This window comes from Diuraphis noxia, unplaced genomic scaffold, assembly GCF_037042655.1.
Source record: "Diuraphis noxia isolate RWA-SAM2 unplaced genomic scaffold, SU_Dnox_SAM2 contig0003, whole genome shotgun sequence".
NCBI lineage: Eukaryota > Metazoa > Arthropoda > Insecta > Hemiptera > Aphididae > Diuraphis > Diuraphis noxia.
In genome coordinates this window covers 65,022,227-65,039,662 of record NW_028301713.1, presented here as the reverse complement: position 1 = coordinate 65,039,662, position 17,436 = coordinate 65,022,227, and the positions used below count along the sequence as shown (strand labels likewise).

At 32.5% G+C, this 17,436-nt stretch overlaps 1 protein-coding gene across 19 annotated transcripts in view; it reads left to right on the top strand.

Annotated features, from left to right (window-relative positions):
- The window catches only part of shot (dystonin-like protein short stop), a 76,919-nt gene that overhangs the window by 2,707 nt on the left and 56,776 nt on the right, over positions 1-17,436 (top strand). For 5 of the 19 annotated variants that reach the window (XM_089224791.1, XM_089224787.1, XM_089224789.1 and 2 more), the window contains exons 1-2: positions 8,808-9,270; positions 16,020-16,226. The exons of 4 other annotated variants lie outside the window; for them this stretch is intronic. In XM_089224791.1, the coding sequence (XP_089080917.1) occupies positions 16,097-16,226 (130 nt within the window). In that variant the 5' untranslated portion in view covers positions 8,808-9,270; positions 16,020-16,096. Of the gene's footprint in view, positions 1-8,802; positions 9,271-16,019; positions 16,227-17,436 lie in introns of those variants that run through there. 10 more of the 19 variants (XM_089224799.1, XM_089224800.1, XM_089224781.1 and 7 more) reach the window with 9 other exon arrangements.

Sequence of the window (17,436 nt, the reverse complement as noted above, 5' to 3'; positions counted from 1 at the left end):
GCCGGAATTCCGAACGTTTGCAAATCATTGTCGTCGCGCGAGATGATCAGGCTCGCTATTCAGACGTGTTACTGCGCATCACTCTATTATAGGTACTCGGACAGAGTGATTTTTTAAACATGCGTACACCGAGTTTATTATGTTTCAAATATGCATATTGCATTAAAATTCTTATTTTTGGAATTTTTAAACTTAGTTAACTGCGGTATTTTCGAATACTTATATTTTTCATAACATTCAAAATGTTCTGAGGCCATACAAACTTTTGTTCCAAATTAGAACCTATACAAATATGTTTTACCGTAAGTTAATGCAAGAGTTATTCTACACTAAATAATAGTATATTAATTGGATATTATTTACTTATGTTTTGGAAATTATTGGGTGCAGTATATTAATCAATAAGCATTTTGTATATTATAATATTATGCAATTGTTGGAGTATACTTGGAACATACAAATTTTAGTAAGTAGTAATTAGGTATAAACAAATATTTTGTTTTGCATATCTACTTATTTGAAATTTTCGAAATCGTATTCATTTACAGAGTAATGAATGGAATATTATATCCTTAAAGTTCCTACCTAGAGTAATACGAAAATTTTTCGTTCAAATTTTGATTACAATAATAGGTAATTACGTCTACATTTTCAGAGAACTCGCCGTATTCATCATTTTTATTAAAACATGTATAATTTGAGTTATTAAAATTATTAATTATTAAAAGGTTATCATTTGAAAAACCAAAGTTAGTATCTTCGTAAGAATATGGGATAGATACTCCCATCAAATGTCGTGAATAAAAGTATTCAGAAATATCGTCTATAATTAGGTATACTAAAAATTCAAACTTCAACAATGTTAATAGATGCACAATTCAAAGTTTAAACTTAAAAATTGGGTGGAAATAATTAAAGTTAACACTGTATAGGTTCGTAGGTACATTTGAAATATGTAGTTGTAATGGGACCTAAAACCTAGGTATAATAATAACGGGTATAAGAGACATCCGAGATCCGACGCACGTTATTGTCGTTTTTTGTTTACGGTTTTGTGTATTACCTTCTGCGCACAATAGGATCTTTTTTATTCAAACCGTTTGATTCGAATTTAATACCTTGTTTTAAAATCGCATCACTATATACATGTAATATATACGCTATACCTGACACGAAAATCATAAACGCCCCGCCGCGCCGTTCTCTCGACGTGTACAATTTATATTTATATATATAGTAGTGGGTGCTATACCTTACGTGTCTTTCGTTTTATCGGCATTAAGCGGGTGTATATAATATAATGATATATAATGTATAGAGTTGTAATTGTGGTGAGTCGTTTCGGTCAAGCCAACGTAGAATTCTATATACATTATACACCGACGGTAATATTTCATAAGTAGGTAGCAACGAATGAGTGTTTGCCAGATTTTATTGTACAATCGTCGATGTAATTGAAAGTTCGTTAAAAGATACTAAATCAGCGGATGCCGCTCGTTAATCAATGATTCCGATACGACGCCGACGTATTTCGCACCAGATCGACTCATAAAATAATGAAAAACCCACAGTTGCTATTGTGTTAAGTATTTAGCTGGTATTCAGACCTGATTGCCATATTATATTGATTAGACGGTTACTTGCGGTAATAAAATATTTTAATTTTTTTTAACGATTTTACCTTGGGTAACGTAAACTTTAATCATATCTACTGCGTATCTGTCTACCTGTCATATAATATAATATATATTGTTTACAAAATACAATCGAATAACACATTTACGATAACTGAAGTGTACGTTAAAAGGCGAAGCCATACATAAATATCGAGTATTGAAGATTTTTCGTTGGGCTAGTAGCCAGCTGGGGTGGATGCTGCTGATTGTTAGTACGTTGCGTTTTAAGCTTTCCAAACGGCATGACATTAAACTTTCAGCGAGAATACATCTATTTTCGTCTCGAGTTCATGAATTGGACACTCTTCTGTGTGTAAATTCGTATCATTGATGTTCTTTAGTCTGACGCTTTCTATTGTCTAAATATTTTCTAATGAATATCCATTATGACAGATAGTTTAAATTAAGACGATAATTTATTTAAAAGTGCAGACTTTGGGAAAACTGTAGTGTTTTGCGAATCGTCTTTACTCAACTCTATCGCTTCTAAATATATCACTGTTTGTGTGTTATGTATCGAATTAATATTATACATTGTAAAGTATTAAAATTCAAAAATTTTTGTGGTAGTTAAAACCAGATAGTTTTCTATGTTAACGCTAAGTCTACGCTGTTTGGTGTCAGATATACACTCTGTGATCAAATAAAAAAACTAAATTTTCAGAGATTTATTTAGTCTTTGATTTATTTAAATAATAAATAATATATGCATATAATGCACTTATATGTACAATAAAATTTATCTGATTATTAATAATCAATTTGTTCTCAATAATTGGTTGCGATAACACCCATTATGTAGGTTAAATGGATAGTTTTTGATTAATGAACTAAAAATCGATTAAATATCTAATAATTACACTTAAATACATATTATATAGAATACAGTGCTTAATTATAGCTTTATAAGCAAACATCGTCCGAGTTTGGCTATGATAAATTCAATCATACATTTACGCAATACAAAATGGCTTATTTCAAAGAACATTTCAAGATGAGTTGATAATTTTGAAAACTTATGATGTTTTTGTAAATAGTATTTTTCCACTTTTAAACTCGTTTTCCTGTAAATTTGAATATACAAATAAAGGTATAAAAATTTACGATAAAACAAGCTATATCTTATTTGCACCTATTTCATATATTTGTTTAGTTCAATGAGTTTTAAATAGGTATTTATTTTAATACCTATACATTATACCTATACATATAACATGGAATGTTTGTGAGATAAGAAGAAATATTTTGACTTATTATTAATTACTCATTATGTAGCTATATCAAATATATATTTGAAAGGTATTTTCACCTGTAATATGATAAAAAAATTAATAAAAATTAAAAACATTTTTTCCTATACCTATTATATTTATACAGCCTAATATCACCTATAATAATATTATTATAGTCTATAAATATTTTTCAACATCACTATTGCTATTTCAATTTTTTTGTATGTAGTTATAAGTTTTTAAATTTCAATCCGAATCATTCTAGACATAATATAAAGTACCAATGCGAGTTGTACGAAATATCAGTTATTTTAATTTTCTGATTTATGTAATTTTTTTTTTGTTGATCTTTTCCTATCCTTTGAATCTTTATTCTTATTATAAGGTGTGCCCTAAGATAAATAAATAAATAATATATTTTTTCCCGCTCGGCGATAGGAAGAGTGGTAATAATCCCCTCCGGGAACATAGACCTGATACTACTAGACAAGAACTGTGTATAACAACAGCATTACGAGCTGCGTAGCAAAATAGTAAAAACATATTTTTATATGTTGTCTGACAAAAAATACTGATAATATGTAGACTGTCTTCACGATAAAATAAATTTATGTATCTTATCCTGTTACTCCGCACTACCATAAGTATCGAGTAAGGACCCGTTTTACAATCATAGTTTAAACCTCAGTTATGCTTGAACCACTGATTTTACCGGCCGAATTCCGTTGTTTAACCGGAGTTCAACTATTGTAATACTAGCCCTAAACGAGTTAACAAAAAAGCGCCTTCTGAGGAGCCTTCTATGTTGTCACGCTTTCCATACATTCTTATAGCTTGTCTGGTAGTATAGCGTTTATGCTACGGAACAGTAAGAAAAATTACTTTCCAGAATGAATAAATATTCATGAACGATCTTTACGTTTAGATAATAATTAGCAAATACTAGTTTTAGGTGGGTTCCTCCCGTGCGGTGCTGTTCTATGACAAGTTTTGGCGAATCTATAGATACCGAGAGCAGTAAAGTTAGAACACTTCATTCTACTTTACCATGATATCAGTTTTTCGATTAGTGACAAAAAACAGTAAGTTTAGTTCGTACCGGAAATCAATTTTCAGTGTTGGTCGAATGCACATACCGCAAATTTCACCAGAGTCGTGACTGAAAATTGAACAAGTTTACCTCCTTTTATCATTAAATTTAAATATAATGATTTCGATGTACATTTTATATTGCACTTAAATACTCAGACAATAATTCTATAACATCGATATTATAATAACGTTATACCTTCATTAAATAATAAATATTATATTTTTAACATTATTCTGAGCTTATAGTAAAATAAAAATAAAAATATATTAATTAATTTAATATTATCTTATAATAACACCTCGAAAATAATTTAAATAAAAATTGGAATTTTCGACTCAGTGTTAGAATGTTTTTTTTTATCTCCGTAAAAAATTATTGTTCAAGTCTCTTTTTCGGTCAATAACTTGGAAAATTACTTTTAATGAAATCATTTGTAAGGTAGAATTTTATAATTATTATTCGTATTTTATTAGTTATGATGAACAAGTATATAATACAGATAAATACATCCTCCAAGGTTAAAAATTAGAAAAAAAATGAAATCTTTGGTAAATAAATTATGACTTGTGATTGGCAGTAAATAGAACATACGTTTTTATCCAAGTATGTTAATTCATTACAAAATGAAGCCCATTGAAAAATAGTTACTGCCGTTACTCAAATTCTTTAACAACTACAGGAACCATTTATTTTATTAATGTGACGTCATTAACTCGTTTTGATTTTCAATTAGATACCAATTAGAATAATTTTAAGGTGTTTTGGACTATAGCGATACCAACTACTTTAAGACTTTATAGCCTTATACCTGCTAATTTGGTATACGTCTTATTTTTGTTTCATCCATTATATTAGGAACTATAGTATTGGGCTTAAGATATTATAATTTAAAAGTATGCTCTAAGATTTTAAAGTAAAGAAAAATAATAGATATGCTTCAAATTATATAGGCTTTTTAAATTTTAAAACAGTTAAGATCCCGTGACTTGTGATATTTTAAATAGAATTACAACTCAATAGTAATGAAACAAACTTAAAAATTAAGAGGATTCATCAATAAATGCCGATTTTGTGATTGATAATTTGTATTGAAAATATTCAAATAAAGTTAGTATTTACATGCTTATTCGAAATGCGATGTCAAGTGATTGAAAAGTCATATAAATGAGAGTTTTTTTTTTAAATTGTACATATACCCTAGGAAACAGGTCAGTGGGCTTAAATCGAAATAATAATTAATTACATATTCGTGTAATTACTAAATCTAAGTGTTAGTTATATTTTGTTTGGAGGTTGGCGGCTATGTAATGAACTGGATGATAGTTTTTAGTTTAAGATTAGATAAAGTAGTGTATTTATTTTTAAATGATATGTGTTTTTAGTTTTTTAATTTTTATATCCAAAGATATTATTTCTAGTAGTAAAATGCTCAAATGATTAATTTCGATAGATTTTTCTGGTAGTAAATTGGATCTAATAAGTCAATAAATTCAAAATTCTTAGTACTTTTTAAAATAATCGTTAAAAATAGTAAAAATGCGGACATATTTTGCTAACATTTTAATTTGTTTTTATACTTTAAGGAGTTTACTGTATTCTCAGAATCATTTTTCATTTTTTAGTTCATAAAATAAATTTGTATTAATTTAAATGAAATACGATAGTTTAAACTATCAATAGATTTTGGCTTTTCTTTTATATTTTTCTCCATCAGAGTCCTGTATGATATTAAATAAGAAGGTTATAACTTATTACCAACGTAAATCAATAATTGTTTTGATTTTTTATAATTTTGTCCATTGTTCTTTTAATGATGGTTTGAAGTCACAAACAATAATTATTTGGCCAACACCTTTTTTGGATTCCATAGTATTTTTGTATGGTTAACCATATATTGACACTTTTTTAGATGTCTATAGGTTTTATCAGTAACATTTCAATTGTATTTCCATGTATCTATACTGTAATCTTGATTATTTAATTGTTTTTGTGAATATATTATCTTATATTAAAATATCATAATCATGTGATTGATGAACTTCATAGAAGTAGAAATGTTTAAATATACGTTAATATAGTATGGTAATTAAAAAAAAAAATATTTATGATGTTTTTTTTTTATATGAATTATATAATAGAGTATACAACTATACACGTGTACTTTAAGCTAACACATATAAACACATGATTAAGTGATAGTTACATTTTACAAAATTTCTAATGAAAAAATGACTATATACAGTAGGTACCAATCATTATAGTATAATTTGAATTAATTAAAAACTCCTATTATGTTCATTATTTCATTTAGGTTCTGGATATTTCGTTGTATATAATTCAAATTACTTGAAGTACCAGAACATTTTATTTTATTTAAAAATTTTAAATGCCATGATATATCGGTTGTTGTAGAATTTATACTAATTTGTTATTCATTATTAAATGTACTTAATTTAACTTTGATTGTAAGTGTTGCAATTGTCAAAGGACAGAAAGTTTTGTGATATATACTTATGGTTTTCGAACATGACAATCGAAAAATATACTTGAACTTATTTCAACACTATTGTCGTGTTTTCACGAACAAAATATCACGCGAGTTTTCGTTGATAACGACAATTTACTGAAGTATCGTAGAGTTTTTTGAAGTGTTGTTTGTAACTGTGTGTAAAAACGTAATTGTAGTAATCGCGTTTAGAATATAAATACATAATATTTGTACAACTTATTAATGTCAACGATATGCTATACTCAGAAAATCAAAGCAAATTTGCGTATTGAAAGATAATTACGAATCATTATTTATGATAATATGATACAATATTATGCATTATGCATTTATGCGTATGTCCCATCGTATGTTTAAGGTTGACTTAGATAAAACAGACAGTGTTTGGATAAAATGATCATTACATATGTCTATAATAATAGTATGTACTTAATATTAGAAATAATGTTTTCAAAGTAACGCATGTATAATTGTTTAAAATTAAAACTATTAGTGCGCCTTAATAATATTGGTAAGCAGGCAAGCAGCTATACTTTTATGCACTCACGTATATTAAATTATTATTACCTGCAGTATGCACTTACACCGTGACCGCAAAATCAGGGTTATACTCTTTATGACTGTTCAATGTTTATGAGATCAAATTTATACAAATTGATGGAAATATCTACTCAAAGTAACATAATCAAAATCTCTGGATTCAAATTATTGGGATGTGCCATATTATTAATATTAGGTTTCGAGTTTTTGACTTCTGAATAATTTTGTTACTAAAGAATATTATATCTAATAAATAAAAATACAAATATAATTATTATTGAAAACTTACTGCCATTTATTTTATTGTATATCGTATCGAAGTATAAGTTAATGTTATACAAAGTATAGGTGATCATTATTATGTTATGTTGCTATACTATGCCAAATAACATTATGCCAACTGCTTTTATCATTTTGATTCTATACATTGAACTCAGTTGTTTGAATTTTGACCATTAATTGATTTATTAATGCTAACAATAAAAATGTAAAAGAAGTTTAGAATGGAATAATACTTATAATATTTGAATTATGCGTATACAGTAGGTTCGGAAAATAAATTTAAAACTATTTGTGGGTGAATTAACTACACTGGTTTCGGCTGAAATTTTCTGAACGCGTCTATTATTCCAGTGGCGAAATCATGTGAAGTTGTTAACCGGATGCAGTCGATCACTGTCTAATCTTGCTGAAGTGATTGCTGCCGTTACCGCCCATAATATATGGTTTGTATACAACTATCGTGAAATTTTCCGTTACCCGTTGGTCTGCAGTCTTGGGAAATTTGTCGTTTTCTCTACGTCCATCTGTCGCTTTTCGATTTTCGATCAAACTTTTTTCACATCAGCGTCTGAGAAAACTACAAGGTACTGTCATTTTTATGGTAATATACTGATGCGTGTGAAATTTTCGGCTGCGAAATCCGCGGTCCATGGATAGACAACGGTAAAAGCGAGTTTTTGACACAAAAATGTCGTTTGTATATTATGGTATTAAGTATACGCGTATCACGGTTGACGAATACCATGGTAAAAAGTTCTTTACAGTCGCTATAGACAGTTTGAGTGTTCATTTTCTCGTTTATGGTGGCTCCGTGAACTTGTTTCCAATTAGTTAATATTTCATGTTGACATTTTAGTAAGCATATATCATTTACACCAATAATACAATACGGAAGACCGGTCGATTATCGAGTGACATCGCATGTATCGTAAACCGTCGTTAGTTTGCGATCTGTGTCGTTCAGAAATAATTCCGTTTGTGCGGTTGCCTAAACGGAACGCCGTAGTTTGCACGGTTTCGGAGATCAGCAACAGGTAATGGGCGGTGCGGTATCGCAAACCGGTGCATATAAAAACACCTTTGTAGGTAGACGACCGTTCAGTCGCAGAGGTCTATCGACAGATGGCAGCGCATGTATATGCCGGCGGGCAAAAAATAAATAGAAAAATTAAATAATAATAATAATAAAATAATAATATTATATATTGTTATAATACATGCGCGTATTATAACGTTATTATCCGTCTCGTCGGTTACTTTTTGTCATGACTCCCCACCATCGCCACCTCGTCATGACCCCACCCCTCGTACACTCACTCCACGACGCATTCCTTCCATCTGTTCGACACTTGCGTGTTCGTGTGTACGTGTGCGTGAGTATTGCCTACGGTATCGAACGTGGTAGTGGTTCGCGCTTGTATGTGTGTAAGTGGTGTGCGTATGTCCGTCCGCTTAAATCGTGGTGTAGCTATAGGTAACGCGTAGCGGACCCGTAGACCGCAGTCGTGTGCCGCGTCGTCGTTTCGGCGTTTGTCGTACAATCTATTTGTTTTGTTTGCTTATGATATGATACCTACTTCTATAATATTCCGTTACACTTTCATTCCGCGTGCATTACCGCAATATTATTGCATTACACAGCGTAATAATTACAAAAAGTAATAATTATTTATTTTACCCGAGCACAATAGATTATAATATAATATATTGTTGCAATATTATAATACACCTACACCATTGCATTCGGTTTTTATCATTACATTTTCAACCATTTTTTCCACACGGGTTATTTACTAGCAGTTGACTAGCTACATAGGTATTAAAACTGCTGATTTCGTTTTCGACTCTGCGTGCGGCGCTGGTAATTCTTCGTCGCCGTACTTTTTCCACAGTCCGTCGGTCGATGTTTGGTAGAAAAAAAATAGAAACGATTACCATGTAAGTGCTGTTTTTCGTTTTGTTTTTATTGCTGCGCTGCGCGTTCGATTGTCCACGCAGACCTTTGGCAGTTGTTCGTAATCACTTTTGTCCGACACTCGAGCGATTACGAACAGCGTGCTGGTATATAAGACACACACGCACTCGTTTATTGTTGTTGGCTGGCCAAAAGCGATTCGCGATCGGGTTAATTGCAATTGTTCATCGATATCAATGCAAGTCCGTTGCAAAAGTCTGCACATGTTTGCTGTACATAAAGCATGTTATATCCCTTCGCGATCGTGGTATGTCGCACCGAAATCGCGAAAACTTACTTTCCGGTTCGAATCGCTTGTATAATTTCCGCAAAGTTTGGCTCGTGTATCACGGTCTCGTTTGGATTTACACGAGTAAAAACGAAAACAAACACAAAGCCCTAGTTAACGTGTTTGCGGTGTTTTAAAAAAAAAAATAAATTCTGTCGTCGACCGGATTAACGAGCACAAATATTAGCATAACGTCATCTGCTCCGTCATCGTCACCGACGCCCGTGTTGAAACAGGTTTTCCGGCGGAGGGTATAGGCATTTGCGCGCGTGTGATCGAATACGCAAATAGAAAAATTCTCGCGCTCTGACGCACCCGCGGTCAGCAGGTCTGCCGGAGAATTCCGAAAAACGACAGTCGCGATTTTTCACGGGCGATAAAAATCGCTATTAATCATTACTGTGCATGTGTATAATATACCACCGCTAAGTATATTATGATACTGTACTCACGCGAAAACAATGTGTCTCGGCGGTGAATGGTCGCCGCGCGGTATAGGTGTGCATGTGCTGCGGTACATGTGAACCCGGTACTGCCCGAAGCGGAATCTGTGCGCGAGCACCGGTTCTCTCTGTGCGCGGCGTTGGCGGCCAGGAATAAGTGCACGTATATTTTTCAAAGTCACGTCTCTCGCCCCCCTCACCTCCGAGTGTGTTGTGTTATGTATACATGCAGACAGTTATACTAACTGTGCAAAGAAACCGATCCTCCGACGATATGAATAATAACAATATTTCGAGATTTATATAACATATACAATAATAATAGCCGGTACAACGCGCGCGCGACCGTTTGACGCCGCTCCTAACCGCGGGACCGCACGAATTAACCTACCGACGACGGCGACAGCGACGACGACGACGACGACGATTGTGTTTTTTCGCTATTACGGCGTCGTCGTGCGCGCATTGTGTTTACCATTATTATTGTTGTTATTATCGTCATAGTCGAATGTACTTATTACGTAGTGTTTACTATCAGTTTTCACCTTGTTTGGAGTGAGCCACCGGCCACCCCCTCGTCGGTGTCCGTGAAAATGGGGTGACGGGGTTTGTACGTTGGCCGTGTCAATGCCAGTTGCGTTTGTTTGCGTTTATAGACGACCGTTATGGGTTACCACCCCCGCCGAAAATTATTCGCCTGATACCTATTTTCCCACGGCCGTAACATGCTGTAATTGTATATTGGTTATATAGTATGCAGTGTGTGTGTGTGTGAGAGAGTTTGAAAATTGCAATTATTAGACGTGATTATTGAAAAAACTGATGGTTTAAATCATAAACAATAATATTATTTTGTTTTCGTTACACTCTTTACTGCACATTACTACGTTAAATAATATTTTAAAGAATAGCGGTTGGGAAGTATTAAAAAACACGACGTAAGCATATTTTTTATGCCCACAATTTCGCCAAACTCCTCGCGACGTTTGCTGGTACCGCCATTTTGAAAAATGTATGAATCTAATGTTCATCGAATTTTTCTTTTCGTGATTAATTTAATACTGCTGTGATTTATTTTTCACGTGTCCAAAACCATGTCGATTATGCGTTTTTGTTGAGTCATTAAGATGTGCTTAGAGGGATGTACGACGTCGCGTTGTTATGCCATAATATTATGCAATGCACATTATTATAATAGAACCGTTTACCCATGATAATCACCAATGTATTATTATTTCTCTGATTATTTCATTATGCTTGATAGTTTGTAGATTCTAATGCACATTCGTTTAAGAAGACGTTATACCTGCATTTGTTGTCTCCGTTTTACAAGTGCATAACATAGCACATTTTACGCTCAGCAAATCACGTTCAGCTCCGTTAGTTTAAAATTTAGAGTGAATTGACCTCTTATAAAGATTAAAGATAACATTATTATGGAGGGTTTCTCATAGGCTTTTTGTAATTTATTTTTAAAGCGAGTTATGAGTATTTTAGGATATACAAACAATTTACAATTTTAAAATACTCATAACTTTCTTTCAAATTCAAAATCCTAAGAGTAGCCCTCCATAATAATGTTACCCTTAAATTTTATAAGAGGTTAATTCACTCTAAATTTTAAGCTCGGGAAGCTAAACGTGATCTGCTGAGCGTAACATTTGCTATGTTATTCACTTGTAAGACGGAGACAAAATATGTGGGTATAACGTTCTCTTAAGGTAAATATTTTATTGAGTTCGGTTTATTATTAATATGTTAATGTTGAGTTTGTTGACCTTTATTGTTTACGTGTTGGTAATATCTAATAGTCGATCGTTTATCCTTAGCGTATTTCCAAAGAATCTAAATTTAATAGTTAATAATATTACACAAATTGATAGTTTTTTCTTAGACCAAAACTTATTGGATACATTGCTTCAATTTTTTAAATTTATTGGTGTTTTTTGCCAACTTCCGAAAATAATAATAATTATATCAACAAATATTCCTAATTTATTTATTTTTTTTGAACCTATTATTGATAGGTATGAATCATTGAAGTTGTGATTACAAATAGTCCATTAACCTTGCTGCTATCTGACGTCTTTTGTTCGTTTACGTACCTATTTATCTCTCGTAAAAAATATAATAAATTCTTTGATTTTCTATTAATTAATATATTTATATATTATACATTTTACTATTAATTTCATAGTTATGTTACTATACTAATTTTACTATAATACATATATAACATATGATGATAACAATTTAAAAATATTATTTTATTATTATTTATTTGAATATCCATTATATTGTATAAAAGAAGGTTGTAATATTGTTATAATATATATATGACCTAGTTATTTTAAAGACATTTTTTTTGCGATGCACGAATTTTGATGAAGTCTGTCTGAACTATATGAATAAAAAATTAGGAATATTCGAATCACATTAAAACCTTGACAATGTTTCATATTATATACATTTAATGGGCATTGGATCGAGGACAGCTAGGTCTACTATAATGTAATGACTAATGACAGATTACTGTTTAAGTTGACGACATTATGTACTTTGGGTAACTTACACGGAGCCGGATCTGTAATTAAAACATTATAAAAGCCATGTTCTAATAAAAATATACGATTAGTTATAGTCCTAAGTATTTATAAATCAACCGTAGCGTATATTATTGGTATCTTTTATTTCTATTATATACGATGACTCAAGTTAAAACCTTATAATAATTGATTAAGTATATGTCGTTAATAAAATCGACAGACATTATAATAGTAACATTATTCAAGTGCTTAAGTCTTGATCATTCATTCGATAATAGTATTTACATTGTAAAAATATATGGTGTATTATATAGGTAGGTACTTATGATTATCGGATTATTCTGATTCATATTATAACAGAATATTTATGGAAATCACCGGTCAATTTCTTTGTGCGTTTTTCAGTGTACAAAAATAATGATTCTTTCTAAAAACATTTATCTTACATTTAGAAATCATATAATATATTATTATGTTTAACCTATAGATTAGGAATTTATATAAGTATGTGTAATGTGGATATGTGTATAGGTATAATTGTTTTTCAATGATGTTGATATCAATATGTGTATAACTACTTCTTGAATAAATACTTGAATTTGAAGGTAGTTTTTAATTTTATGACTTGCTGACTTTTATTAAAGTGACATCCTAAGAAATACAATTCTTATACGTAGTAGTACTTGTAATTCTTATTTCATCTTAAACTATTTTAAGTCGCACTATGACCCTAATTGTGTACTAGAAAAATTAACATGACTAGTAACAGTAAAATATCATGTGTTTATAGTAATGGTACTATCATATCTTCCAATTCCTATATTATAAAGTCTTAAAACTGATTTCAAATTGAATTAAATTGTTAAATATCTTTTTTATGGGATTTATTGTTTGCTACACTGTTCATTAAATCTATATATGGAATCATAAAATGGCATTACTCCTTATACCTAACTAAGAATTTAAAATAATTAAAAAACCTCGAAATTAATGCTATTTCATTAGAGTAAAATATAAAATTAAATATTATTAGTTTTTGTGAACTTTTAATGTTCCTAAACATTATTTTTATGCATAGTTATGATATGTCGGTACGTCCGGTCTTGATTAGCATTTTTTATTTACGTCGAATATATTTTAAGGACACACCTTCCCATTGGTGGATATTAAGAAGGGTTGAGGTAGTAAATTTCGTCGTCTTTCACCCTTTTATTAAACATATAAACAGGCAAACGTGCGCTCCCTTGATTTTGACGTCCCTGTTCCGTTGCCCTGTTCGTATCTATAAAGCTGGCCCTGGTAGGTAGTATTGAACATTTAGTTTCATGTGTAGTTTTCCTAGCTCTTTAAGAAGTAAATTAAAATCCATATTATTGAACAAAAAATATAACTTTTTTAAATTACATTAAGTTTAATTACATATCTACATTGTTTCTAGTTTAAGGTAGCCAAAAGATTTTAACGCTCGATAACCTATACTATATAGTATATATAATATAAAATATGAACAGTCGCTATATTTTATTGAGATATAAAAATCGAAATGATTTGGAAACGTAATAAGCTTCAATCTTTAATATTTAGTTAATTAATATTACATTTTAACTGTATTATATTATTTAAATTTATGTAAAATTGTAAAAAACAACAACATAATAATGAACTATTTTGACTTTTTTTTATTCATTAATATAATTGTAGTACCTTATTCAGATATACGATTCAGTTATAAATATTAACGAATATGGAAGTGAAATAAGTTATTATGAGTACCTCTATATCTTTTAATATATCTAGTATTCTAGTACTTAAACCTATATAATGCTCACGACCTTTAATAATTTGGCCTTTAGAAATACAATCTTTTCATTGTTTATACCTACACTTACAAATAAGTTAATATTACGTATACGCTTGTTACGTCATCATGAACTGTAGTTTGTAGGGAAAGTTTTATTTGATATATTTTCCTGTTATGAGGAAAACCATTGTTCTTAAAAATTACATTTCCTTAACTTATATATTATTTCAATTTTATAATAATAATGTATATCAAGTTTTTTATGAAGTACAGTTCAGTAAGTGCTACATAATGTAAATTATAGATAGGCATATTTCTTAAGTTTATACTTATAAATAAAATTGATATGATGTTGTAGAATAATTAATAAAAAAAAAAATTAAGAATTATATAAATTAATATGCATAATTTGTACATACGTAAAATAGTATAATTTAAAACAAGTTTTCATACTCTAAAATGTAATTGTATTAATAATAATTTATAAGTTCGCACAACTATTATATTAATTTATAGTAGTTATAGGTACCTTTAGGGGAAAATATTAATTAAAATGTATTATTAATTTATTGTTTTCTACAAATTTCAATTACTATTTATAACTTGGTCAATTAAAATAACAACATTATCTTCTTCGTCAAAGGCGTATCCATATCAATATATACCTGTTTCTTTATAAAGATCGTTGGATACCATGGTAATTACGGCATAACACGCGAATAAATCTGTTTGCAAAGCCTCGAGGTTTTTGCCAAACGATTAGGTATCTACTAAATAGGTGCACGTGCAAGAAACGAACATAATATACTAAACGCTACTTGTAATATTATATATTAATATTATAATGTACGTTGCATTATATTATAGTCTCGCCGAGCGTCTCTCTACCCACGTCCGCCTATGTTATAATATTATTATACCGTCGTTATCCGGGCGCGCCCCACTCCCCCCGCGGAATGCGATTCCGTTTTTTCTCGTGCTTATTATAATAGGTACCGCCGATGACCCGTTCCGGTGGAAAATCATCTGCGGCGGTCGCCGGGTGTAATGCAGTTCCATGTAAGGTGAACCGTCGGTCGCGGCAGTTCAGGACGCCAATCCCGCGTCCCACGGACCATCACCGCCCACCACAGTGCGTCGTCCCGCGGTGTGCAACCAAGCGCGCGCGCACGCGCGAATTCCATTTGGGGCCCGCGCCCCGGTTCGATCATCGCTCATATCGGCACCCGAGCCGCTCGCAAAAACCTGTGCCGGCTCAATGATTGGGGGGAGCACCTGGAGGGGAACGCACACGTACGCTCGCTAGCCGCCGAGATAGATCGCGCGACAAAATGAGCGTGTGCGTGTGTCATACGTACAATATATATTATGTCGTTATACGCGTGTGCAGCGTGCGCATGTGGCCAGTGATCGGCGACCCGTTGTCCCGACGATATTGTATTTCACGTAGGCAGGTTACATACGATATCGTGTTTGGCGTCCCGTCAGTCGCAATACGACGAGTGCGTGTGTGTAATAATTAGGCTCGTATACACCGGGTCGAGGAACCGCGTGCAGCGAGCGTGAGCAGTTAATAATACTCCGATAAGCTGTTCAAATTTTGTGTTTTTTTTTTTTTTTGTTTTCTCAATCGTCCCTCATCCCCTCATCGAAGGACCGTAGCGCAATAACAAGAGCCGTCCGCAGCACTGCCACTCGCGCGCGGCTCCTGCCCGGCGAGACATCGTCATCATGTCGTACTACAAGGATCGCCTAGGGTTCGACCCGGACGAGCCTACGGCCAACGGCGACGGAACCGCGACAACTGGGACTCCACGCAAGTCGAAACGCGGATACGAGGAGAACCTGAGCAAGTTCAAAGGTTTGTCGCATGTGTTTAACAATTTCATCGTCTTATACGCGTTGCGCATATAGGTTTACTATAGTACCTATATAGTATTGTGACGAATCGTCGCTGATGATATACCGCATTATGTATAGGTACACCGCCACGAAGTATTTCTATTCCAAAGTGTTTCTTTTGGCGGCGCGCAAAAACGAGGTCAACCGTGAACGCGAGCGCCGCTGCCACTGTCGGTCGTCTGTGCCGGCAGCGGCCGCTCGCGCGACACATTTCTTCACGGCTTGTGCGCACTCGCCCGTCCAAGGCCTGTCGGCGAGAATCATCGGCCGCTCAGACACACTTGTCCCGCGGGCGTTTGAAATGTGTCCACGACCCCTCGGTGCAAGACTCGTACGAGTCGGCGTGCAGTCCGTGCGACATGCTGGTGCCACTCAGTCAGTGGCCCGTGTCATGAATCCGCCGGTTTATGATCGAAATAATATCATATCAATGAAACGTTGACACTTTCAATACGACCGCCGCGCGCGCTATACGCAAATATCGTGCGCCGTAGTAGGGATTTCTCGATGTAATACATTTGGAAAACTTGGCGCGAGGCTGTCATTATTCCGTTGTTCGGAATTATCGCGTCGAATTTCTATTTTTCACGTGTGTGTGTTACTCCCGCGCGCCGGATGAACATTTTAACAATCGTTTTACTTAAAATCCATAATAATAATAATAATAATAATAATATGATGTAATATCGTATATTTCACCACATTGCGTGGTTAATATCGCAATCTTATGTTGGTAATAATTATTGTTACCTACAAAAGTTACTGTTGTAGGGTTCGTATTGCATTCTAACGTGAAACGTTAGGTAAAGGCTGTAGTGTGATTGTTTTTAATGTGAGTTTAGGCGCTCTCGCAGCAGTGGCTATCAATATACGTGACATGATGGATATTATGTTTGTTTTATGGAAATTTAAATATAATAATGTACGTATTAAATGTGTAATGTGTTTTGTTTCAGTTTTAACAAACTCTTATAAATATAACTGTATTAATAGGTTAATTTGGAGTTTTTACTACAGTATTCTCGATATATACGTATCATAGTATATATTATGCAATACATTAATCATATGTATACTTATAATGTATGCTGCATATTGCATATATAACTATTGTGATAAACCATAATATATGGTTTCTTGTGTTCGTATCTAAATAGTTGGATCCTGAC